At 41.3% G+C, this 27,892-nt stretch overlaps 1 protein-coding gene across 3 annotated transcripts; it reads right to left on the bottom strand.

Moving 5' to 3' along the window:
* Positions 1-2,982: 2,982 nt before the first annotated feature.
* Positions 2,983-20,068, bottom strand: nptna (neuroplastin a). 3 transcript variants are annotated; one of them, XM_076885906.1, is made up of 9 exons: positions 19,541-20,068; positions 12,718-13,071; positions 11,220-11,388; positions 11,042-11,136; positions 10,190-10,311; positions 7,974-8,244; positions 6,316-6,337; positions 4,259-4,335; positions 2,983-3,972 (listed from the first exon to the last, which is right to left on the bottom strand). In XM_076885906.1, the coding sequence occupies exons 1-8, from the start codon at positions 19,629-19,631 to the stop codon at positions 4,275-4,277; spliced, it is 1,185 nt and encodes a 394-aa protein (XP_076742021.1). In that variant the 5' UTR covers positions 19,632-20,068; the 3' UTR covers positions 2,983-3,972; positions 4,259-4,274. The 3 variants fall into 3 exon arrangements, with proteins under 3 accessions (XP_076742021.1, XP_076742022.1, XP_004567751.1); XM_076885907.1 differs by having other exon boundaries at positions 6,316-6,325; XM_004567694.5 differs by lacking the exon at positions 12,718-13,071 and having other exon boundaries at positions 19,541-20,051.
* Positions 20,069-27,892: the final 7,824 nt, after the last annotated feature.

Raw genomic sequence — 27,892 nt, 5'->3', positions numbered from 1 at the left:
CTAGAATGAGGAGGAAAGGTGATTTAGGTGAATTTGAAGATGGTGTGGTTGTTGGTGCCAGACAGACTGGTCGGAGTGTTTCCGAAACTGCTCATCCGCTGGGATTTTCCCACACAAGCATCTTCAGGGTTTAGAGAGAATGGTCCAAAAGAGAGAAAATATCCACTCAGTGGCAGATCTCTAGGTGAAAATGATTTGTTGATAGCAGAGGTCAGAAGAGAATTGCTAGACTACTGTGAGCTGATGGAGAAGTAACTCAAATAACCACCCAAGGTATGCAGAAAAGCATCTATGAGCATGCAACGTGTCCAGGCTTGAAGCAGATGGTAAATGGACTGGTTCTTGCATAGCACTTTTCTACACTACTTGAACACTCAGGGCGCTTTATACCCCATGCCTCTTTCACTCATTCATACATTCCTACTTTTTCTACACCTAAGTGCTCTCTATCTAATATTAACATACATTTATACTCCGATGAACACATTCAAGAGCAACTTGGGGTTCAGTATCTTGCCAAGGTGTACTTAGGCATGTAAACTGGAGACTTGGGCAGCCGGAGATCAAACCACCAGCCTTCCCATTAGTAGACCTGCTCTACCTCCTGAGCACCCCATCAGATGGGCTACAGCAGCAGAAGACGGTCAGGTGCCGCTCCTGTCAGCCAAGAACAGATACTTTTTATATAGATTATATACGCAGTTAGCACGCAATGAGCTCAAAATTCACAGAATAGACATGCTCTGTTGTAATCGTTGTTGCTTAAGATGTTTGTGCTGGCCATGGATTCTGGTGCTAACACATGCAGATGGAGGTGCGGAGCTGCCATTTCCGATCAAGAACAAGAAATGATAGGTTTACTGCGGTTTTTTTTGTTTGTTTTTCTGAACCTCTGAACTGGCAAGCAGAGGACGTGAGGCTCACAAACTCGAGGTTCTTTTTGCAAAAGCCAGGCAAGATGGACATAATCAGAAGAAAATGGGAGAGGGGTTTTAAAGAGACAGAAGCCAAAGTAGCTTGTATCAGTGCCGTTACATAAGTCTAGGGTGCTGAGACTCATACAAAGCTTGACTAGTTTGCAATAAGAATAGAGAGATTTAAACAACCCCTGAAATACTGAAAGTTACCGCTGTGAGTTAACGCTTCCACATTTGAGTAACATCGAGTATCTTTTCACATTGGAAACATTTTTTGTTTAAGTTAAAAAAAAGATTCATTTTGACAAAATACCATTTCATTTAGGTGTCAAACAATTAATAAAATCATGTATTACCCAAAACTTCCATTTAAATGGTACGTCACACTGTATGATGCTATTTTGCACTAATCACTGCTTTGTTTCACTTACCACAAAAAGTCTTTATTTAAGACAACTAATTATATGCCATTTGTGACACATGATGTTGACAACTGTGGCAGCAGATGTAAATAAAGTCCCATAAATAAATAAATAAAACATTAATCTCTCCATTAAGTTTGGAGAACTCTTTAGATTTGCTATTAAAACAATCCGCTGGCTTGTTTAAGAAGTAGTCCATCACACCGGTTTAAAGTTCACCTGACATCCGAGAGATTAATCTGCCCCGAGAGAACAACAAATCATTTTTGTCAGGAGTTGTGTTCCCTCCTTTTTTTTCCAGGTTCACAAAGTCACAGATGTCTCTCTGCTCTAGAAATGGACTGATTTTATTACTGTTTGAATCCTGCTGACATATTAATCCAGGGTGCAGCATTACATCACAGGAATTAGACCCAAACAATTAATAAAACAGTTAAAAAAGACACAAAAAAAAAAGGTCAAAGAACAATAGTTTATTATTCTCTGGCTGGTAATAGTTTTTTAAAATATTCCTGAAAGTCCATCAGGGAAGAAACCGATGCTACCTTCCAGAAGGAATGACAAAATAGTGCCCGCCTTTGTTGGGCTGCAGCAGTTTCCCACATTTTGTGATGAAAGTGCTTCCCACTACAGCTCGAGGATAACACAGGAGAAAGAATATATGCTGTATTTATTTTAAATCTAGTGAGATATCATACTTCTTTTTTTTTTTTTTAAAGCTTTACAAGATAAATTGATGTCTGTTTTTTTAAAGAAGAAAAAGAAGAAGACGGAGCAGCAGAGGACAGTGTTTAAGAGGAACAGTTTCAAGTCCAGATATGGACTGATGTGAAAGTAATCTTTTTTGGGATTACATAAATGTCTGTGACTGCTCTGTTATCTGTTATGTTTGCAGTTTTGTACTATGCAAAGTGTTGAATAAAGTTTAACAAAAAGAAAAGGCTTCAAAGACTAAGGATGTCTCATGTGACTCAGGTTAAATTTGCACATTGATTTTTTATACTAAGCAAAAAGAACTGGTATCTAATGTACAACAAGAACACAGATCAGTCTCAGTAAGTGAACTGAGATGTATGTATGCATGCATATTCCAATGATGTGCACTAAAATCATGAATGCAAAGCTTTTAATGGCTGACTTGACATGTAGGTTTGCCTGTTTCACTACCTGACAACTTATAAAAAGCTCCCTCAACAGTGGCAGAACTACAAAGTCAAAGTATTTGACATTGCACCATAAAACAGAACTCTAAACATCGAGCCCTCTGAATATTTGAATCTGCTGTTTAAAACTCATTTCCCTTCCTTCATTTCAAGACGTGACCTCAGTGGCATCCTCCATTAATCCTAAAAAGAAAGGCAGCTTCATCCCTCGGCTGTCACTCAAAGTCCTTTCACCGTGTACTACTTTCTGTCTTTTCATATCTAATCTGATCCTTGATTTTCACAGCGTAAGACTTAAACGTACCCCCGAACACTTTCCTCACGGTTTGCAGGTCTTTATTGCTCTGATGTTCATCACTACATTCCCCATTTCGACCTCCTGAAATCTCACTAGATGGAGCTGTTCTCCACTTTTGAGAGTCCATGTGACTAAGAGTACAACTCTGTGTTTTGCAAAGAAACTGATTTGCCAGACATGTCTGATTTTTTAAAGATATTTATTTTTAAAAATGACTCGGGATCTTGGAATTGCTTCACATGTGTCAGCTCGGACGCGGGCTTTCCTTTCTGCCCCACGTAAGCTGTCGAGAATTCATGCAGCTGTGTTGTGTGCCATCGACGCTCTACGGTGATCCTACTAGATTAAAGCTTTGTCACAGAGAAATCAAAAGCTGCAATGATTTGCCATATACTGATATGGATGATAATTGCATAGGATAATAGCCATGCTGTACAATACACATAATTATAAAATAATACGTTAGAATGATTAGTACAGATTTCCTAAAGTAGGCTTTTATACAGGTTTTTTTCATACTTTTCAACATTTAAGTGCATCATATAATATGGATAGTCTTTATATTAACGGTGATCTGATACATAGTTATTATGATTTAATACATACAGTACATACATACAGTAGATCTTAATCAAATTTAGAGGGACATTGCAAAGCCCTTAAATGTAATAGATACTGTCGGATAAAATGAACCAATGGTATGCAGCAGGATGATAAAACTGTACACATCTGTCATACCAGATTACGGTGGTATTTTCTTTTGCTGAGTGTCGTTTTTCCTCTAAAACACACAGTACAGATTATTAAAATGAAGCCACTCTCAGAGAAAAAACAAAATAAAACCAAAAAAAGCCATTTCTGTAGCAAACAGAAGGTCAACGTCTTGCATGCATTATTTTTAGAAGTAGTAAAAATGTTAAATTAGTGGTTAAGAGCATGAGGAAAAATAATAAACGTCAACAACCGCATGCAGTCACAATGGTTATAATGTTAACAATTCTATAATGGTTTGGGTACCTCCTGACCTCACACCCTCACACAATAAAATCATAAGGCATGCCTCATTTAATTCCTCCACAACCATACTTTTAATGGCAGATGTGTCCTATAAACAACGGGTATGGAGTCCATTCTTGTTTACCTTCATATGGTCAATACATGTGTAATGAGACCTGCAGAAAAGAGAAGATTCAGCTTGTTAGCCCAGTGTAAATGCGATCTATTAGTATATATGAGTTATCCTGCGTGACAAAAGCATTCAGTTATTGTTTCGTATAGTCAACTTGTATTCTTGGAGGGTCTTTACCTTTTAATATAAAGCACCTTGAGGCAACTGTTGTTCTCATTTGGTTTTATGTAATTACACTTAATTAAATTAAATTAAATCAAATCAGTCATCTTGGGTTTGTGGCCACAGGTCTTTATTATCAGGGCTTCTCTTAATAATTTAATACTTACTCAGCAGACAGGCTGCTCAGTTTGTATTCCTCTGGCGGAGATTCTTGTCTTTGTGGTTGTTGGTCGAGTTAGTTTTCCTTTACAAAGAAGTAAAACACACAATCAGCTCTCATCTCAAACAAAGCGTATATGAGGTGTTATCAAGCAGTTCTGTGATCAAATCCCTAAAAAAACCTCCAAAAAAACCGCCTTGTGGTGTAAATGGCAAATCTCAAATTCAAGGTTATCTTCTCATGCACCTTTACAGTTTATTCAGCAAGGCTGCTGCTTTTTGTCTTAAAACACATGATTGGACACTTCAAATATCAAATATCAACCGGTCTGGGTGGTGACCCATCATTTTTCATGAAGCTACCTACGCTCACAATGACACAAGATGGCACTCTGGCACAAATCCTTCATAGGGGGAAAAATATAAATCAGCTCGCTTGATATTTGGTCTCTTGGCAAAAATTTTTGGACATGATCAAGAAGCTGATCTTGAACAGAGATGAGCCTAATTTAAATAAACTTTTGAACACATGTCATACACAGAAACTAGTGATCTCAGTCCTAACAACTGTAAAATGATTGTTGTCGTGTATGAAATAAAAATAGCTAATGCTCCGCTTTCTGTTTCATGACATAAAATAAACGCTGCAGGCTGCTAATTAACCAATTTTAACATCTGCAAGCTTGTGGTAGAAATTTACCATCATTTTATTTATAGATGAAACTGACTGATGTTGACAGTTGACTGATGCCTTGATGATGGCTCAGGGTTATTAATGCAACCACTGATGAAAACATCTACTACTACTGTTTGCAGCCATAAACTCTATATCAAAGATGGACATAGCCAGAGGATTGTCATTTAGTCCTTTTGTCATGTCTAGTCTCTAAACCTTTAAGTCTATATAATGCTGGGATGTCAAACTAATTCTACACCGAGGGCCGAGTCTGGCCCAGTTATGTGGGCCAAATGAGTGAAACTCCAATTTCTGTCAGTCTAAAGACATTTAACTACACATTTAATCCCCGAGATATCTTAATATAATATAAAGAAGTACAATTTCAACAGCACATGTCAGTTTTTTACATTAGAAATGTAAAAGTACAGAAAAGTCTTGCAGATCACTTCTTAGCCTTTCCTATATATATTTTGCTGGGTCACTTCTGGCCCCCTAGCCTTATGTTTGACGCCCATGCTATAATGTATTTTATACTAAATGGGACAATAAGTTATAAAATTAACATCACATTTTCTTTAACACGACTTAAAACTAGTGAATGAGACCATAAACACACAAGGAAAATGTTTACTGAGGTATTAAGTCATGTAAGAAGCATATTAGTTTTTTCTTCTATAGACATTTTGTTTCCCCCTGCTGGCCATTAAAGAGAATGCAGGTATATAGCACTCTCGCATTAGATTAGTTTTTAGATCTGAGGCTACCTCCATCTTTTACATTCAGTCTTTGACTGCAGCAAGGACAAAACCAGACCCAGGACCAGTTATGTAAATATTTTTAAAACATTTTTAAACATAATTTTTTACCTGCTGAGAGTTTTTTCTGTTCTTTTTTTGTGTGCATTTCAGTGAGCTAAGTTTTTTCCTCTTAAAAAAGATACTAGGTAACTAAAATTTAGGTTACCAGGACACCTATCAATAGATTACTGAAGCCAGGAGGGGAAACAGGAAGAACAAAACTATGCCTTAAATCACACATCTGCCTAAAACTACGTTGTAGCGTGTTAAAAAAAACATTTAATAAACAATGCATACTGCTTCTCACTGCCAAACATGGGCGGATTAAGCAGGACTTTCCTAATCCAGACAACTTGTCAGTCACAGCAACAGTGGCCAAACTTGACCTTAAAATACCATCCGGTGATTTATCTGAAATACTAGGACATGATGCTCACCGTTATTTGTGACCCAGTTTTAGGAACTACTTCACAGTGAGCTCTACAGACTGTCTGGAGTAGATACATCATGATAATCTACAACAAAACACACATTACTTTACCAAGCTAAACAGAGATAAGGTGGTAAGAGGTGAAATGTTTATACTTACATTGGTCCAGCTAGATCATCATCTGTGGCAGCAAGAGGAAAATATGGAGAAATGAACACCAAAAAAAATAAAATAATCGCAAAGAAGCTGCACACGCTGATGAGGTGTTTTGCTTAAAGCTGACATTTAGTGCCCTAAAAATCTCTACGTCTGTGGTTTCCAAGTACAGACTGTTACCAAATAAAAACATAGCCTAGGTGAAGTAACACAGGAGCAAACTGTGTGTATGTGTGTGTGTGTGTATATATATATATATATATATATATATATAAAAATGGCTGCGATGCAGAATGAAAAGTAGCTCATGAGAACACTCACAAAACACAGAGTGTAATTAAACATCACAATAAAATGCACGAGCAACTGAGAACAACAGGCAGAATTCAAACTGGGGAAAAAAAATACTGTAGTCATGCACAGACAAGCAGCGCTCACAAAGAACATCTGCTCACTCAAGGAGATTAGCGAGAAGCAGGTCCATGATTATCAGCCCTGCGGTGATAACTCAGCGCAGCATTTTCAAACAGTGACGAAACACTTCAAATTCCTTAGAGTGCTACATGCCATTTCTCTGCTGCGGTGATTATGTTTATGAGTGTGATGCAAAGACATGGCATAATCATTTCATCAAAACAAATAAAAACCTAAAATTTGGAACTGAAACGTTTAAAAGTGCTGATTATAATGTGCCGCAGACGGGAGGATGACGAGGCTGAATGCTTATTGAAATTCACGAGGCATGCAAAGTCTCTCACTTACCACAAACACAGTTTACGTTAGGCAATTTGGAAAAAGGGGAGGATGGGAGATATTAAAACAATCTTTTAAAATATATGCAACAAGCGGAGAGAAGAGAAACCAGGTCCGAGAGTTTCAAGTAAAACAATTCACGAAAGCAAGCAATCTGCATCCGTCTTGATTTGCTGCTTAAAGGCTGTACGGATTCTCGAGGGGACTATATCGCTCCCATATTCTGCAATCTATTCTGATAAAATAATAAACCGTACTGAGAAAACGTTCAAGTGCAATGACTGTAGGCGTTAGTGAATACCACCGACAGCTCTTAGGTGTCAGTCATTCCCTCGGTGCTACAGCTAATCAGCAGGTGACAACATCAAAATTCTGTTTGAGAGGAAAAGGTTGCCCAAATACCATTAATGCATAATATATGACGTAGCTAGACTCTCAAATGAAGTGCTCAGCGCTATCAGAAAATTGCAGGATGGCATACCCAGGTTTCACAGCTAAATTACGAGCATCATTGTTAAGTTTGCATTAGGGACATTGCATTGAGGACACTACAAGGTCCCTGGAAAGGTATTAATAATTGAAACCGCCCACCTCCTCAACACTGCAGTATCATATTTCTCATGAATATTAAAGGCATGATATTGTCCTGACAAGGTGCAACAGTGTCTGCGTTCTGGGTCAGCCTCGCTGCCTGAATTATTGAATGCGGGCACAGCGATGGGCACAGTGTCAGGCAACTCTGCCGGTGCACCTGGGGAAGAAATGCCTTCAAGCTCACACCAGAGCCTTTTCACATGACAGACCCATTAGGTATTTCATTTGTATGCTGAAGGCAGCTAATCTATCCCCAGTTATATTTAAACGATGGACTAATAAAACATTCCTAAGCATTATCAGCGGTGACTCACCGTCTTGTAAATCTTCTGGCTTCTTGCGCTTCTCATAAACAACGATGATGACGACCAGGATGATGATCTCAGCCAAAACCCCCAGGAGAGGCCATAAGGGGGCCAAGTGGCTGCGAACCCTCAGCACAGATTTCTCAGTAGTGTGGCCAATCATGTTGGTGGCGTTGCAGACGTACACCCCTGGATCTTCATCAATGTCCAGATTCAGAATGTGGAGCTCTGTGTAGTTGTCTTTGCTGACGATGTAGATGCGTGTTGAGTTTTCAAAGTCCTACGAAGAGGGAATGAAGAGAATCATCCTGGTGATTTGGCAGTGAGAGTTTTTTTTTTTTACATGGACAGTTTTTTGTGCCTTAGTTTAGATCATGGAGTATTATAAATTCACCAGACATGTTATTAGGTACACCTGTTCAGCTGCTTATTAACACAAAAGTCTAATAAGCCAATCACATTGCAGCAACTCAGTGCATTTAGGCTTGTAGACATGGTCAAAACGACCTGCTGAAGTTCAAATTGAGTATCAGAACAGAAAAGAAAGGTGATTTAAGCCACTTGCATTTCAGAACCTGCTGATTTACTGGGTTTTCCCACACAACCATCTCTGAATCATCTGAAAAGGATGAGCTGCAGTTGTCTGGGTGACAATGCAGTGTTGATGTCAGAGGTCAGAGAAGAATGCCCAGACTGCTTAGAGTTGATAAAAAGTAACTCATATAACCACTTATTACAATCAAGGTATGCAAAAGAGCATCTCTGAACGCACAGCATGTCCAACCTTGAAGCAGATGGACGACAGCAGCAGAAGATCACGTGCTGCTTTTTGTCATCTAAGAACAGGAAACGGAGGCTCCAGTTCGCATGGGCTCACCAAAATTGGATGATAGAGGGTTGAAAAAATGTTGCTTGGTGTGATGAGACTAAATTTCTACCTGAATATTTGGATGGTAGGATTTGGCATAAACAACATTAAGGCTTGGGTCCATGCTGCCCTTTATCAACATTTCAGGCTGTTGTGGTGGTCTATGGTGTGGGGGATATTTTCTTGGCCCAGAGCATCACTGACTCACCACCCACCTACGTGAGTATTGTTGCCGATCCACACAGTGTATGCGTCTTCTGATGGCTCCTTACAGCAGGATAATATACCATGTTATAAAGCTAAGATATTTTCAAACTGGTTTCTTAAACATGTCAATGAGTACACTGTTTCTAAAATGACCTACACATTCACCAGATCTCAATCCAATGGAGCACCTTTGAGATGAGGATTGTTTCAAGCACCTGGTTTTATCTATGCTATCACTGATGGGGACGACAAGGAGTACAGAGAACTGACCCAAGGCTTTGTAGACTGGTGCCAGCAGAACTACCTCCAGATCAACACTAGTTAAACCAAGGAGCTGGAGAGTAAAAACATCCATTTTTCTACTTCATTTTGGAGTTCAATAGCATCTTTTAAATAGATTTTTACCAATAAAACTTAGCTTTAACTACAGGGTGGGCTATTTATATGGATACACCGTAATAACATGGGAATGGTTGGTGATATTAAAGTCCTGTTTGTGGCACATTAGTATATGTGAGGGGGCAAACAGTTTGCTAACTGTAGCATTCCCATGTTATTACGGTGTATCCATATAAATGCCCCACCCTGTATATGAATGTAGTTATACTAAAGTAAAAATAAACTGAAAAGAGTATTTTCACTTTTATTTTGAAAGGTTAGCTATTGTTTTTTAATCAACTTTCTATGACCATGGGCTTTTTAAAAAAAACATAAAATCAGACTGAAAAACAACAGTCGTGCCTGAGTGTGATACTTTTCAGGTGAAACTGTTATACCGGTGGGTTTATATTTATTCTGGATACGTTTTCATTTTTCCATTTATTGTAGATCAATTAAAGAATCGATCTACAATATTTTCCATTTGTTGTTTCTGTTAATCGTAAATGTTCTTGTTGAGCTTTAATATTTAGAGTAAGTCAAACACATAAAATCCTTAGACTGCAGCTGTGGGATTTGTGGACCTCTTAACCTTAAGTGTTCTTAATGGTGACCTTCTGCTTAGGTAGCTAGTCTCAATTACTAACAGGAGATTTACTTTACCACTGAAACCAGTTGCTGTACATATGAGACTTAGAATCTTTTTAAAATCATAAAATCTAAACATCACAAATGATATCTAAGCAGTATCATTTAAATTCATATGACATACCTTGTCGTTCCTGCGCCAGGACCACACAGGGTGAGGATAACCCACAGACTTACAGTGGAGTATAGCGTGATCGCCCTCGTTCTTATTCTCACTACGTTTGTGGCCTACAATCTCAGGAGCAGCTAAAACACAAAACACATTTGAGAAATTAATTTTTTAAAAATAACAATAATAATATAATTTTTGTTATTTTTCCAAGTTGAAACTGATAGTAATGCTCTCACTGATCGCTGTATTGCATTTAACCACATTGCACATTTATGAAGTAATCTGAGTAAAAGCTAAAAAACAGTCACATGAGGTAAATCACGCACAGCAGTTTGTTTTTCTTTTTTAAGAATAAAGCACTGAAGCGCAAAGCAGGAGTCATTCCAATAGTCTTTTTACACTGCAGAGACGAACACTTGTGTGTATGAAAGTGAACTTCAAACATAAAGCATTACATTTAATCTAGCAAGAGTATTTGAGCCAATGTAACCATAAACTGTGTGCATTACTCAGTATATTATAAAACGGACTGCAATAATAGAAATGCCCCATATAATATCAAGAAAACTGCCCCTGAAATCCAATTTACCTCCATTGCAATGCAACAGCAGAAAAGGCTGACCAGATTTTACATAATCCCTTTCCATCAGACAAACAAGACACCATCTGCTGCCACTGAGCCGGGCACTGGCTTGATGGAGGTGTCAAGGGCACCGGCTGCCCCTGAGCAGCCAGCAGAGCCGTTTGAGATCACAGGTCCTCACATGACAGCGATACAAGTGCTCAAGGCCATTTTTATTGGTGGCATCTCTAATGTGGCCTCAAAATTGCAAAGACGGCTTTAGCTCGCCAGTCAACACCTACATTTAACTTCGATGGTGGCGTTGGCCGAAGGAGTCGTGCTGAAGTTGTAGACACACATGTACACTCCAGCGTCATCTGCTCTTGGTCTTTTCAGCCTGCGGAGCAGAAATACATCTCACGTGAACGCACGCCAGGCTGCTAAACACCTCTTCCTCTCAGACTCGTGAAAAAAGCTGACCTGTACTCAGTGTTCTTGCTTGAGTCACGCGTTTCTGGGATCTCCTCGCCGTTCTTCATCCAGAAGCTTTCCTGGACGGTGCTGTGGGGGCTGGTCAGGTTGCACTGCAGTGTGAGGCTTTCTCCTTCCACTGGAAGCGTGACGTGTTCAGAGGCAGCAATGGACGGCTCTGCAAGAGAAGCGTAGCTCAGCCACAGCAGAAGTAGTGGGTGAAGGCGCGCTGGAAGATGTAGAGTTCAGACACTACAGACGACTAGTCGTTTTTCAATAATGCTCAGGAATAGTTTAAAGTGGGAGGAATTATTCTGGGCATCCCAGCCTGCTGAAGTAAAGGTCCATTCACTTTCTGGGTAGCTGGACATGAAATACACCCATTCGAGCAACTACATTACCAAATATAACTTTACAGAACAAAATGCAGCTTTTGGATTACAGGCTAGCTTTGGAGAAGCACTTGGTTTAATTATAGCAGCTGGATGTGTTTTGTGTGAGGCATGATGATAAGTATACATCTGTTACAATGCAGGTGGATAAAAACAGGTTTCACATTACAGTGACTCCAGAACATTTTTTATGAAGCACACTAATGTTATTTATACCAATTCTTTGGACTTACCACAACGTATTTAGCTTCATGAAAATATCCCTCCACTTAATTTAGAGATTAGATTTATTACCTTAAAATGAACCTCTTACAACAATTAAAATCTGCCTCCTCGTTTGCATCCCGTAGAAATGTAACCTGCCGAAGCTGCTCGCTTCAGTTGGCTTTTAAACAATGAAGATCTTAATTGGAGAGTTAGTATTCTGCTTAATCCTGATTATCTATGTCTTGTTTGCACAGTTAGACACCAGTGAAGCTCTTAATCTTTAGTCATGGCCTAAAACACCGTCTGCAACAAAGCACCTGCAGGTTTGTGCTGGCAGGTACTCAGCCCCCCTCCCAAAAAAAAAAGAAAAAAAACTGTATGGAGATTTGGCCCCCATTTTGTCCTTTTATAAGGCTGAAGAAGATACACGTCTCTAGAAAAAGCACTGTGATTCTGGTGAGCAAACAAGAAACTACTGTTAGCGCTAATATGAGTCAGAAATGAGACGTGCTATCACTCTCCAAATAAAACATGGCTGTGATGAAGGTGATACCAAATGCCAAATACCAAGCAGGTTACAACAATGAGAGAAAAACCACAATTATAATGAATAATTCTGGGAAATTAGAAGAAAAGAGGAGAAAAGGGAGGAAAAGAAGGAAAAAACTGGGCTCTGTGAGCTCTATTTAAAGTAAGAGTTGAAATGTGCGATGAGCATTAAAAGAATACTACTCAGCTCTGCTTACTAAAGATAACAAGAAGATGAGAGGATGGTGTTTTTTCCTCATTTCTCAGGTCTGTGGGGGAGGGTGGCACCTACTTAGGAAGCTACTGCTCCTCTGGAGAGGTATGATGGAGGCTGAATCACACAGGAACTGGGGGAGGATTGCTCTACACTGACCACTCACTCTGCAGCACTGTTATAGTGGCCTGAGCACGGATCCAGGTGGTGGCTGGATTTTGGTGGAGGTCATTACGCCGTGGGTCATTGCTGGCTCTGCACTCGTATGTCCCAGAATCGTCTAGTGTGAGATGCGATACCCCCAACACGCTCACAGCATTGATGCCGTAGGCGGTGCTGATGGACACCCGCCGCTTCCGGGCACCATCCCACAGCTGCCTGAAAGAGTCGGCTCGGTTGATCTCAGAGTACCACCACTGGATTTCGGGGGTGGGGTTACCTACCACGTCACAGTACAGCTCAAAGGTGTCACCTGTGAGCTTAGTCTCAGAAAGAGGTGATTTCACAAAGCCCGCCGGTGCTGGTGGTGGTCGTTTACGGGGGCAGCGTGTCCAGAGGCAAAACAAAAGAGGAGAAACAGGTGCAGGTGAGAAAGTAACAGGTTAAATTAAAACAGGAGCCAGACAAAGGACATGACCAAATGAAAAGAACAGCAACAAATGCAAAATAATGAACAGAACAGACAAATTATGTTAAAATTAGAAATAAATAAATGAATAAATGACAGCTGCTTAACTCCCCAATTAATCTAATCATTTCCTGGTTTATAAAATGTCTAGCCATGTTGATAAATTCAGATTAAAGTTGCAAATATCATCATTTCCCTTCATTAATTAATCTGGCACTCATTAGTTTTTCCCAATTGAAAAGGGACTTGTTATCAGAGGATCCTTGAAGCTAGTCTCACCACTTGTAGCCACCTCAAGGCACAACTTTAATTTCAGTAGTCCCAGGGATGAATAAGGACACCAGTCAAATCTGACTAAAGAAAGGTTCCTGGTTTGTAAGTAATTCTTCTACTACCAACTTTGCTGTTACACAATCACCCCACAGATTTCAGTTAAGCATTATTTTTTATCCACAGTGCGTTCTGAATCTAAATCAAAGAAGAAAGAGATTGAGATTTTGGGTTCATCCTATTCTAACTAGGAAACAACATCAGGAAGTTGGTTTGATCAAGAAGTTGAATCTGTATTACCGTCTCTTTTGCACATATTTCAACAAATCGGTGAAAAATCGAGTTTTTAGTCCAAAAAATAAATGCTGAAAATTTCTCCTGCAAAATTTAGCGGTTGGTGTGAACCGCTACAAAAAACATTTTTGCACAAATCTTACACCAAATTTAAAATAATCCTTTTATACATCTCATCTTGGGTCTGTCAGCTCAAGACGTTTTAAATCCTCTCACCTTAAGCCAACTTCACCATGTTCACAACAAGCACCCACTGTATATATACAGTATATATTACACAAAATATGAAAAAACAAATCAGATGCGACCATTCGCTCTCAACCAGAGCCCAGCGCAATGTGATGGCGTCTGATGCAAAGTCACAAATCAGTTCATTGACAAACAGTTTCACCTCTGATGAGCCATCAGTCATCACACTGACAATTTTTGCTCTGGGAAAAAGAGACAACCCCAGATCTGTCTAAACTATTATTGCTGCTATTCCTGGGAAGCTTTAATTCAGTTCTTCTGGGACGGCCCTGCGAGGCTGCTCTCACTTGGTTCTGTGCAATTAATGGCATCATATAAAACTGCGCCTGGCTCGCACAGCGCTCACATCAAGAAGTCCTCCACACGACCTTGTCATTTTCTTGGCTGTATAATAAAAATATCTCAGTGCTCAGAAAATCGTGTTTATGTAATTACTGAATAACAAGGACACTGATACAACAAGCTGCTTATAATTTGACTGGATTGAAATGTCTCCCTTTTAAATGTAAATGCTTTTAATCATGGAGGTGGAAGTTATATGCACGCTCTATAGGCTCTGCAGAGAGACAAGAGATTTATAGAAGCCTCAGCTCTGGGTCTCTGGGGAGTGTGTGGGCACATGGTGATAGACCCCCTGCGTTTCCATAGAAGCACTCTACGGCAACAAAGTAGGAAGAAGAGACAGCCAACCAGATGAGACAGACCATCACCTGGTTTCTGTGTCAAGCTGCTGACATCACAAGACTCTGCTGCACAGCCTGCAACGGGCTCCTGAAGACCAGACCATATACAGTGTGCACATAAAGATTCCTTCATACATGCAAACCAGCAAATAACATGACTGAAACCTAAAGCCAGCCCCTCAGCTCTTATCGCAGAAATGCTGAGAGACAGACCCTGTCAACTCCGACAGAGTAGACATGTTAAAAGTGCTGAGCCAGTAGCCACGTCTTCGCACACCACTGTACAGCACATGTCCGAATGACGCCACTCGCGTCAAGAGGATTTCGGTTTAGTTTTGTGTGCGTCTAATGTGTGGGATGTTTTTTTTCCATTAGTGAATAATAAGCTAGCTTAATATCTTAAATTAAACATGATGTCCACAGATAAAGTTCTCACACAGCACTTCAAAGTTTGAATGCAACTTAAGGTCACATTCCTGGTGCAACTCAGCGAGAACGTTCATGACTGACGCGGGCCCGGGATTTCGAGGGGTGGAAAACTATGCTACTCCAGCTGGATTTCAAAATGTGCTTCTTTTCACATGAGCTGGGCGAGGACAGCTCACCAAACTGTGGAGAATTGTAATGTTTGTCCTTTTCATTAAGGCCTAAATTATCTACACAGTCCCTATTTGAGCCACAAATCAAAGCTCCTTCTGTTAGCAATGAATCTGTTTTTACTCACAGTGAGATGTGTTTCCTGTACTGCTGTCACAAAGACTGAGGTTCACTTTTATTTTTTCACCTCCTTTATCCCCTCCAATTAATTTTTTCTTTAATTTGTTACTTTCCACAGTTACTGCGCTTGTTGCTGCTGCACTATTTCCATCGCTTAGGGAACGCCACCGATGAATGCCAGGGAAAATAAAATTGCTATCGTCTTCTCATTTTTTAGTGATTTTCCTGAGAGATTTTGTATCTGGTGCAAGACAGAATTACATCATAAACCTTTGATGATGGGAGGCAACCAATCTAAAAACAAATGGTGCTAAACTCAACAGCCATAACATTGTGCAAAGAACATTTAGTTCATATTGACATGTTAAAGGAAATAATTTGCCTATTTCACACTTAAACGTATAAAAACCCAATGCAACATTGTAAAATTGTACTTGTTGTAGCAAATCACATCACATTTATTATCAAGAGATCTATTCATATACGCTATATCAGCGTGACAGTCCAAAAATCTGTTATTGCCATCTAACGTTTTCATTGTCTGTGTTCCCAGTTTGCTTCTAAATTCTTTCTGAATTTTAATGTGCATAAAGCACCTGTGTGTGTGTGTCTTTTGTTCTCTCAATGAAATAATTGTTTGGTCTTTAGATGTTGTGTTTATATGCTTTTTCTGGTAAGATCTGTGCATTATTGGTCCTTGTATTTTTTATATTTTTGCACTTTTTGACTCGTGTTTTTTTTGTTGTTGTTGCTGTTATTTTTAAAACCTTTAGCCTTTCAGTTTGGTTTCAGTTCAAGTTCAGTTGTTTATTTTTATTCTTTGCAGCAGTTTTAGTTTCCTCTGTTTTTCCCCATCTGTTCCTCTTTCTTGTCTTTCTACTAGCGTCTGTTCCACTGTTTGTTATTCTTGTTAGCCGCTGCATTTACCCTTTGTCTTCTGAGCTGTTCCCTCTTTTGCTTTGAAGGTTACCTTTCTGCCGTTCCTCACTCTAGTTTTACTTTCAGCTTGCAATAAACTGTGTTGATTAGGTTAAGCTGTGTCTCGTTCCTCACCTGTTTCCACCTGCCCATCAGTCCAGTATATAAATAGTCCTAACTTTCTTTTGTCCTTTATCAGAGTGTTTGTTCCTGTCCAGATCCACACTATGACACTGTGTGCCAATTTCAGTTTTATTATTCAAACTGCAAATCCAAGAGCACAAACTGACAGCAGACGACCTCGAATCGTCTGACGAATCCAATTTAAATGTGTCTAAAATGAAGAAATTCTGGCCACAGTCCCAGTTTATGTTCCAACACATACTGAAGAAAACAGCAATTACATACATTCACATGCTGGACGGCATTAACTGCACAGTGAAAATGGTTCTAATATATATGTCTTAAATGTTTTGATATAGTTTAATAAACATTTCGAAGCACTGAAATGCAACATAAGGGAGCTGATGTGTTATAGTAACAATAATTATACTTACATGCAATCAGATTAAACTGAATTTGACAACTGTGTTGTTCAAGCATGTTAATGTTTTATATGCATCGTGGGGCTTCAGAAAACGGCACTACTTCTCTTACATTTTCCTGTAGGGATTGCCTTTGATGTTAGATATAGCAGAAATGCACATTAGAGATGAAACAATGCATCCATCCAATAATTATCAGAAAAAAAGAATAAATGTGGGCAATTGTGGTTAGTCGTGATCAGTAATGGTTTCTGTCATTTACCAGTCAAAAATACAAACCGTTCACTGGTTCCAACCTTTTAATTGCAGGATTTAGCTTTTTTCTCTCTCCTGTGTGCTCCTCAGCTGCTCGGGGTTTAAATTTTCATGAGAAACATGTCAGCATCGTCTTATGTTTCGGAAAACTGTGATGAGATTTGTTCCCCGCTTTTTCCCTTCTTCGTCCATATGTTGACCAAATAATCTTTTAGCCAAGTGAGAGTAATAATCAATGGATTGCTGGGCAATGAAAACAACTGATATTTAATATCCCCGGCAATTATCGTGCTTTATATGCTTTTGTTAATTTGCTCTATTATAATACAATACATTGTTACATCTTTTAGTTTTACATGTTTAAATCGTTTCCTTAAACACAATCATTTTCAGTCTCTGGAAACATCTACAAATGTAATGCAAATTATTTGTAATTTGGCCAATTCATCAGGTACTGAAACAATAAAATCTACAACTCAAACTGAAATAGCTCACAAAATATCATTTTTTAGCTTCTGAAAATAAAACATTACTTTGTTTTTCAGACTGTTTAAACAGTCTGTTATGTTAACTTCACTTTAGGCTCATACGTCCACAGAGAGTAGGGCTGGGAATCACAAGATACGATCTTGATACATTGGGAAAAGAATCATTTATTTCATCTGTGCACTGTTGTGTTACAGATTACTATTGCATTAAATACCAATTCAATTAACTGGCAGTCTGATTTTTCCCCCATGTGAGTCAGTTTCTTCTCCTTCTTCACTTCATTTAAAACATTAGCTCAAAGAGAAATGAAGAAGTGAGTCTGGTAAATCAAACTGGATTGATATCTATTTAGAGCAGGGGTGTCGAACTCCAGGCCTCGGTGTCCTGCAGGGTTTAGATAACACCCTGGGTCAACACATCTGAATCAAATGATCAGTTCATTACCAGGCTTCTGGAGAACTTTAGGACATGTTGAGGAGGTCATTTAGCCATTTAAATCAGCTTTGTTGGATCAAGGACACATCTAAAACCTGCAGGACACCGACCCTCGAGGCCTGGAGTTCGACACCTGTGATTTAGAGCATCTGTATGTTGTGAAAAAACATTGATATTTGGTGTCAGAGGGGGGATAACGCATCTCGACAGGAAGCAACATGATATACTGTTGTATTAATCTTTTGAGATATAGCTTCACATATAAGCAGCCAAATGGATTCTGGGACGTGACTGGCAGCAGTGTTTGCTAATATTCTGTGTGACCGCAATCTGAAGAAAGGAAGAAGAAAAAGAAGAAGAGAGAAAACTACAATATTTGAAAGGCAATAAAGAAGATTGATCTCTACCTCCTCCTGTCGGATGTAAAGCCAGTATTTCTAATCAGAAGTCTGAGCTTTGTCAGCTCTGATTGGAGAAGAGATGTTGTGAGTGGGCGCACAGTATAGGAGGAGATGTGTAATGCAATCCTACACATGGACCACTCCGGGGAAGGCCGGAGCTCAATCCATTCTCACTCGTCCGCACACAGAGCTTGCAAAGGAATGCAAGAAGCACTGCACGCTTACAGTATACACAAACAGATAGTGGACTGAGAGGGGGGTTACACAGCCCTAATCAGTTTGGGGGGGGGATGAGGTTTACGAGCTGAGGGTGAATTGGGCAAGTGGAGCTGCGCTGGGAAATCAATGCCATTCTGCAGTGCAGCACGTCTCAGCAAAGAGTTAACAGATTCACTGTTGCAAGAGGACATTAAAGCCATAGTTCCCAGTGCAGCATCTCTGCTCTAAAAATAGGAACATGCAGCAAAATGGACTGATGCTATTTACAGAGCTGCGCTTCTAAGGTCCTACATAATTACATGGGCCTATGTTACAAGGACCTGCACTGATACATACAATTATTTCACTCTGTAGCAGAGGATTTTATTTTTTCTGAATTCCTGATCCCTATCCTGCCATTTCTGAGCAGACCCACGCGTGACAGCATGTTGACTGGACATGTGAGAGAGTGTTTGTGTGCTGGCATCACAGGTTTTAAACTTCAGTGTGGCACGATCCTACCCGTGGACAGAACTTGTCCTTGCTGCCTGAACCGCTCATGTATCGGCTCAGTATTCAGCTCCACACTTCAAAGGACATTTTAGGGACACTGCACAGGCCTCCTTATGGCTCACTACAGCAGTACAGATTGTAGCCCATTAATGATTTATTAACCCTTCTTTTCTAACGCTGGGCCAACAAGACGCCAATCGATCCGCTCTGGTGTGTGTTTCTGTCAGAAACAGAGGATTATCTAATGAGGCTGGAGGAATCTTGCAGTAATTCATTTAAAGTAACATTTTTTTTTAATGCATCAAAGTCAGCCAATGCCAGTGCCTCCCTTAAAACCGCATTCTCACCATGATGTGTAACACGCTGCGTTTTTCTATAGGGAGAGCTTTCCTACCGTTCTGAGATGAGACGGACTGCAGCATCAGAGCTCCAAATATCGCCACCGAGAAGATCATGACTGCAGCTCTGCGTTTGCCAGGTATCATCTTCGGAGACGGTGGACGGAAAATGCCGGTAGGAGAGCGCTAAGGTGACCTGCGCCGGTTATGATGGAGCGGGCTGGTTCGCCGAGGCTCGCACCTCCAGATACTCCCCAGTCGTGTCACGTACTGAGTCAAGCGTCGCTAGGTAGACGAGCGTGAGCCCACAGAGGTGCAGCTGGCTACCTGTGCCGCTCTGCTGACAACCCGGTGCAGATACCGAACCACCTTTTTTTCCTTTTTTTTTTTTTTCTTAACCACCCGTTACATCTTTAATCCCGCGAGATCTTGGAGGAGCGCAGAGACAAGACGGTGCGTCCAATGGCAAAAGTGAAGCACAAATCGATTTTTGTTGAAATAAGATAATAACCATGGTCTTTATATGTATACTGCTAGACCTGTTTTGTACGAAGCCCCTTAAGAATTAGAATATAGTTGCGATTGTTTCTTTCTTGTAGTCAAATTAAGCCGTTGTCGCCTACAGTGTCTGCAAACCAATCAGAAGCGAGTGTTTCTTTGACACTTCATCCTTCAGTAGCTACTCGCTGAGCAGCCGTGTCCTGTGTCAAGCAGGTTCTCACTCGGGCTGACTAAGCCTTGAACCCAACAGCACCTGTGGCTTTACGCAAACTTTTAATCCAATTTCTCTTTGAGCAAATATAGGTTAATGGCAGGCTGACACCTACAGCACAGAAGCACAAGTCACTTGGTCTTCTACATCATGAATGTGGGGCAAAGAGTATGGTGTCTTTTGCCTGCAGAACTGCGTTAATTGTGCTATGGGTTCAATGAGGTGCTGGAAACATTATTTTTGATCCACGCTGACATGACAGCATCACACAGTTGCTGCAGATTTATCACCTGTACATCCATGATGCCAATGTTCCGTAGCACTACACCTCAAAGGTGCTCTGTTGGATTAAGATCTTGTGACTGTGGACGCCATGTGAGTACAGTTAACTCATTTTCACGTTCAAGAAACCAGTTCAAGGGGATCTGAGCTTCGTGACATGGTGTGTTATCCTACTGGAAGCATCCATTAGAAAATGAGTATTCTGTGGTTTTAAAGGGATGGACAAAGGGATGCAAATACGTCACTTTACCACCAGCAACCGCCTGAACAACTGATACAAGTCAAGAAGAATGAATGCATTTATGTTGTTAACACTCAATTCTTTCTCTACCAGACCAGGCATTATTGTAGTATCAGTTTCCTGTTTTCAGCTGACAGGAGTGGCATTTGGTGTGGTCCTCTGCTGTTGTAGTCCATCTTCCTTCTCCGTTCTGATGCTCAGTTTGAACTCCAGCAGGTTGTCCTGATCGTGCCTAGATGCACTGAGATGCTGCCATTTGATTGGCTGATCACATATTTGCATTAATGTGAGATTGAACCAGTGTATTGAACAACGTATTAACCAAGAGTTTGTACTCATATCACCATACTTGCATCGTTTGCATAATTATATGTAAGTGAAAAAAAGCATCTACATATCAAATAAAAAGAAACAATTCAATTCAGCTTTATTTATATCGCAACCAATGACAACAACTGTTGCCAACACTCTATATTGTAAATTAAAGATTTGTTTCACCACTTCTTCAGTCAGTAATTAAATTCCTGTATTAATAAAAGAGAAAAGTAAAACCTTAGAGTTATTTCAGCAGCTTTTCTTTGTGATAATCACCTTTGGTATTCATGAGGTATGCCTGTTTAGATCAGTACATTTCTTTTTGAATTCATATCTGTCATTTTGCCTTCATCGGCATTTCAGTGTGGGATGAGGGGACAGGAAAAACGGTGCACAGTCCCACATAAAGTGGGTCATCTGGACTCCCAGATATCACAGATGGATAACAGATTTAAAAACCTGAATATATAGGTCAAGAAATACAAGGAATGCACTAGCACAATAATCAGTTTATATCCAGGTTTTCTCAGCCTGCTGTATAAAACTGCTGAGCTGGTTCAGTTGGTTCTGACTTTTAAAAAATGGACGATTTCTCACAGTGACTTTAAAACAGGGTTCGTTGTTGGGGCATAAGTGGCAGGATCATCAGTCAGAAAGCCTGAGTATGAAAATAGTGTGACTCATTTTGGCCAGTAAGTGAAGAGATGACCCAAAAGCAGCATGCAAAGGTAGGCAAAATACAAAACCCAGATAACAGAAAGTTCACAGGAACAGCAGCAAATATACAGGAGGGAAAGTAAACAGACAAAAGTGAGGGCAAAGGCAGGTGTTTATATAAACACATAGGCACGGACAACTATCCTTAGACTACACTGATTAACGCGAACACCTAAAAAACAACTATAAATTCAAAACAAGAACCAAAACTTATGCAACCCTGGAACCTGTAAGACTGCAACAGTACAATTTGTCAGTCAACTGAGCTGCACTCTCCACCATCACCATCAAAATACCAAAACAGAAGACATCTGTTAAAATAATAATGTTCCATTCCTCCAGTAAAGTTTCAGACGTCTGGAGAATCACTGCAGAGAGACAGTGATGCTGTTCTGGTGGTCCAACACTTTGCTTAAGCTGTTTTCAAGCATGCACTGAAACGCTGAATATTAATAGACATCCCTAAACAGAGGTGCATGTGAGAATGTAATAATTGTAATATATATTGGACAGGACATCTGGAGTGTTACCTTACCCCATCAGACGTTAGTATAATACACTAAACACGATACTGTTTCTCATTTTCTTTCATCCTTATAACATGATGTAATCAGTTGTTTGGACTCTTGTTATTATTTACTATGCAATAAGAACACTTCCTATCAGCCAAGACTAGCAGGAAAATCTAATGTTAATCAGTATAATGTCATTTTGAGTTGAAACTGTATTTTCAGAAATTACTCTTTTGCAAAAGAAAGTTACTACTTGCCTCGAGTGATTCTTCTCTTTTCTTTTTATTAAAAAAGGCAAATTTGTGCTCGTTCATCATCATAACTACCGGTATTCCCACATTCAGTGCCCGACACGCTTATGGGTGTATTTAACCACTATTTTTGTTATGCATTATAAAAGTCCGCTTTCATTCACGGTGAATGCGGGGGTGGCGCTGACAATGTCAGTATTTTTTGGGGAAGCCGCAGAAGATAAGAAGTATGCAGTAAAAAAGATGATCCACTGTTTCTTTTTTTTTTTTTTTTTTTTTTTTTTTATTATAGATGTTTTAAGGCTATGAAACCCCTCACTACACACTAGAGATGGACCGATCCGATATTACGTATCGGTATCGGTCCGATACTGACCTAAATTACTGGATCGGATATCGGAGAGAAATAAAAAATGTAATCGATCCATTAAATATCAAAAAAGCACCTCACAAAACTTGCGACATTGCATAACTCGGCTTATAACCGTAGCACGTTGGATCAGTGTGGTCACGTGATAGAGCGGCTGTGGTGTGCGATACCTTTTTTTTTTTTTTTTTTTTTTTTTTTGTATATGTATCAACACCTGTTGCAGACAAGCGCACACACAAGCAAAGAGAGTCACAAATACAGGTTTAATCACAACAACGGGGGATAATAAGGTCACAAGATGACATTTCAAACTGATGCATGACACAAGTCATCCTAACGACTGTATAACGAGCTCAATGTTGTTTAAAAGCCTGATAAATAAACGGTTTATTTATTTGTATGTCGACTGTGGCAAAGAGGTTGCTCTCATCTGAGGCAGAACTAAGCAGCCAGCCAACAGCTGTTTGTTATAGGTCAGATATTCACAAATAACTAGGCATGCGTATGGAAAATCTGTGTGCAAGTGAACAACATAGCATTGAGGCAAACCAATTACAGCACGTTTTCAGCTGAAGTTTGGATGGAAAAAGTGAAGGTGAAAACTGCATATGTCTCTGTGTCAACTAAAGAGGCTAATAAATACAAGCATGTAAAAAAAAAGAGAAGAAGCTTGGACTGAAAGTGTGAGAATATTTCCACTCCATCAAAGTCTGTACTGCAGATAGTTACCCCTTGAAAATAGCTGTCCAAACATGTATAATGTAATTAAAAGTATTTATAAAAACAACTTTGCGGTTATTTGTTGTCATTTAATCATCACAGAGTTATGTTGGCTCATACGCCACAGAACCAGACAACCCTGCCCTTTTTTTTTTTTTTTTTTTTTTTTTTTGGCCTGTCCCGTTTGGCTCTTTTGCCATCAGAATTGTTGTCTAAAGGCAAAGAAAGATGCCCAACGGATTTACTTTACCAAACTGACCATCCCAGCCTTGCCGTAATGGTCCATTTGATTCACCTTTTATTGTTTATTTTATTTTCACTTACTGAATACGGGACAGACTTGACTGGGGGAAAGAAGGGGAGAAAGAAAGAGGGAAAGAGAAACAGCTGAGAAGAGGGACAGGGGAGAAGGGCAAAAGACAAAAACCAACAGAACGGGCAGAGAAAAAAAAATGCATATATCAATCACCTGGATCACCTGCTGAGAAAGAAAAAAGAAAGCAAGCAGAAGAGAACAAGAGTAATAGAATAAACAACATCACAATGATATATGGGAATATGACAGTAAATACTAAATGTTAAACATTATTGTGCAGCACATAAGATCAACAGAACACAGTGTGCTTTGAGGTAGGAGCCAAAAAGGGTGTAGTTTGTGGGTGTGATCACCCGTGTGTACACCTGTGAGCATGGACGCGCTTGTTTTTTGTTTTTTTAAAAGGTTCCTTCATGTAATAATCTGCTAGAGGGTGTGGGGGGGCCACAGCCCCGTCCTCCAGGGCGTGAAGCAGGTGTGGAGGAGATCAAAACTCCAGACATCCAGAGGCCCCCAGAACACAAGAGACCAAGGAAGACCAACAGAGGGGCAGCTGCGCCACTGTCCCGGAAAGAGCTGAGGAGAGTCCCAGATGAGGGCTCACTCAGCAGCCGCGGAGCAGAAGCCAGGGGGAGTTGCAGTGACGCGCCCGTGAGCTCCGCCGGCAGCCAGCTGCGCCTGAGTGACCGAGCCCCAGGCCGAGAGGCCGGGGGCACCCCACCTCCGAAGTGGCCCAAGCGAGCCCCAGGCTCCAGGCCCCGATAAGCGGCCGGCAAGGAGTGAGCCGGTGTGTACCTGGACGCCCATCCCCGGACACAAAGAACCACCAACGCACCGATGTCTGAGGGGGTCCGCCACTGGCAGGGGAAGTGGTGGTAGGGGGAGATAGGCCTCCAAACCTTGGAGGGCCTGAGATGTCCCCAGAGAGGTGGCGCCTGACACCCAACCTGACATATAGACACAGACATACAGGCACACACAGATACAAACATCCATTCCCACCCTCATGCTCTCATATGCACTTACTCCACACTCAACCAACGTGGAGACATACATAAAGAGACGTTGTACACACGATCACACTCCCCAAGCATACTCTACAAACCGGGTCTAGGTGCCCCCGCCCCTGGAGGGGGGAACTGCACCCAGACCCAGGTGGTGTTTCCCTTTTCCCTGCGGTGGGGGGAGGCAGACCGCCCCGACTCCGCAGCAGCAGGAAGGCTCCACACTCCAGACCGCAGTCGGACGGCCAACTCCTCCTCCTAGTCCTAGCCCCCCTGCTCCAGCAGGTCGCAGAGAACGGGGGTGAGAGAAGACTCCGAACCTCCCTCCACCCGCTCATTGTAATGTTGATGCATGTGTGTTCTAAGGTGCATTTAAAACCCAGGAGGGCTTGGAGCTACCTGCCAGAGAGCAGCAGGTAAGCGCATGGTCCCTCCTGCTAGCCCTCAATGTCTACGTGTATTTAAAATTGAGAGGTGGGCAACGATGCCAGGGGTGGGGTGTACACCCTGATGGTACTTTGGACTCCGTGTATCGTGCCCACCTCCAAGATCCTATATGTATGTGTAATGAGAGTGTGAGTAATGTGAATATCTAAGTTGTGGGATAAAATTGAGGCAGAGGCAGCCAGAAGGGGACAGAGGGGGGGGGGTAGCCTCCTCTGCACCCTGGTGACATACCCCTACTCCAGGGCCCTGCATGTGTGGGTGGTTGTGGTGGAGCGGGAAGAGGGAGGCAGCTGGAGATGGGGAGGGAAGGAAGGGAGGGGCAGGTGACCCCTCCCTGGGGCCAGCTCCCCCGCTGACCCCAGTAGGCACCCCCATACGCCGCGACCCGCCAGGGAAAGGGGGCCCAGGCCCATCCAGACCGGGCCCAGTGCAGCAGCGCCGCCCGGCCCCACAGAGCCCGGGACAGTCCACCCAACCCCACCACAGAGAAAACTGCACCCACCCCACCATCCACTCATCTTCCAGACTACATAAGACAATAAACACCCAGGCTGAGATCTTCCTCCACCTCTCCTGTATCTCCCCCTCCTGCAGAGGCAGCTCCTGAGGAGAGGAAAGCTCCTGCAAGATGTGACAATCTCCCCCACCAGTTGAAGAGCCCCCCAGGTGGCTCGACGCACCGGCGGCACCCTGCTCCAGGGCTGGGCCCCCATGCACCCACCCGCCCACAACCCCGGCAACACACCAACCAGGACCCAAGCCCCCGAGGCCCGGTCCGGGTCCCAGCCCAGAGACGGAGCGCCCCCAGAACCTCACGCCCATCCCGGACCCACCCAGGGGCAGCCAGGCTACCAGGTCAGTAACCCACGTCCGTCAGCACAGACCCTCCCCTAGCCCCGCTGCATGCAGCCGCGAGGAAACAGTCACCGGAGAGCCAACAGAGCCCCTAACCGGACATGACCGCTACCCCGGGTTGAGCCCCCCAAGGAAGATGCCTCCGGGGAACCCCCCCGACGCCCTAAGCCTGTCCCTACCCCCACACCAATCACAACAGTGAAGGCGGGACCAAACTATGACCCCCCACCCCCACTAGGTGATGGAGCTGATCAAAGGAGCCCAGAGCAATTGATCTGATGTGGTGGCAGAGGCTGTATCAAGACTAATGTAATCTAATAGATAATTTCTATATTGGTTAGAATTAAGATTATTTTTATTTTTCCAGTTCATGAGGACAGTTTTCTTGGCTATGCATAGGGCAGTGAAAACCATATGGGCGATATTCTTTTCTGAAGTGACATTATCTAAGCTGCCCAACAAACACACTAAGGGGGAAGTTGGAATGTTACATTTCAGACACTTCGATAAGTCTTCACATATCTCGCGCCAAAACTTCTGAACTGGTGGACAGAACCAAAGAGCGTGGATATAATTGTCCGGTGAATTGGTTTGGCAGTGTGAGCAGTTGTTGGTAGACGTAAAGCCCATCTTGAACATCCGATGACCTGTATAGTGCACTCTATGTAATATTTTGTATTGAATTAATTGAAGACTGGGATTTCTAATTAGATGAAAGGTTTATTGTTTCTTGATACAATAATTATCACCATTCTTTTTACATTAGGGCATGTCTTGTCAATTTTCTAATATGCTTAACTGATTGAAAATTTTTATTTATATTTTTAAGAAAAAAAAATCACTTTTTTGTGGAGCTGGAAACTAGATAGAGAAAATGTGACAATCCCCCACACTCAGACCAGGATTTGTTGTTGTTTATCAATGGGCTGAAACCGAGCAACAGAATGGGGATAAAAGGTGATTTAAGTGACTTTGAATGTGGCGTGATTGTTGATACCAGATTAGCTGGTCTGAGTATTTCAGAAACTGCTGAACTGGATTTTCCCAGAGTTATAGAGAACGGTCAAAAAAAGAGAAAATATCCACTTCAACACATCATTGGTGTTTAGGAGTACTACACGCAGGTGCATCACAGCAAAAGAGGTAAACAAATGGGCACACATATATGACATTTAATTAAGTTTCCCTGTGGCTTTCTGTGAAGGGATGATTTGCAAAAAACAACCCGAAAGGCTGAAAAATAAAGCACTAGCTGAATTGCAAGAAAACCTTCCGTTGCATTTAGGAATGGCTCGAAGCTCATTTCCTCCCTTTTGTAACAACGCAGTATGGGGTCACTGAACTGGACCCTGTTATACAATCACTGGTCTTTGTCAGTTCCTTTTTCTTCAGTTATTTGTCAAACAATGTGACTCATGTGCAGTTAATTGTACTAACAGACCGTACAAATGTGCTCCAGTTTTTGTGAATGAAATTTCAGCTGCAGTAATTAGCAGGCATCTGTGAATGTACAATAATCTTAGTGGTTGTTAACTTTCAATGAGAGGTGAGTAATAGTTAAGCAAATACATAATGTAGTTTGAGTCCTGTGTCAGACTGGCAATCTCTCCAGGGTGTACCCTGCCTCTCGCCCCAAGGTAGCAACACTCAAAAAAATCTGTTGTTG

Source organism: Maylandia zebra, linkage group LG7 (genome assembly GCF_041146795.1).
Source record: "Maylandia zebra isolate NMK-2024a linkage group LG7, Mzebra_GT3a, whole genome shotgun sequence".
In the NCBI taxonomy this organism is placed as follows: domain Eukaryota; kingdom Metazoa; phylum Chordata; class Actinopteri; order Cichliformes; family Cichlidae; genus Maylandia; species Maylandia zebra.
This window is presented reverse-complemented; position numbering and strand designations above follow the sequence as displayed.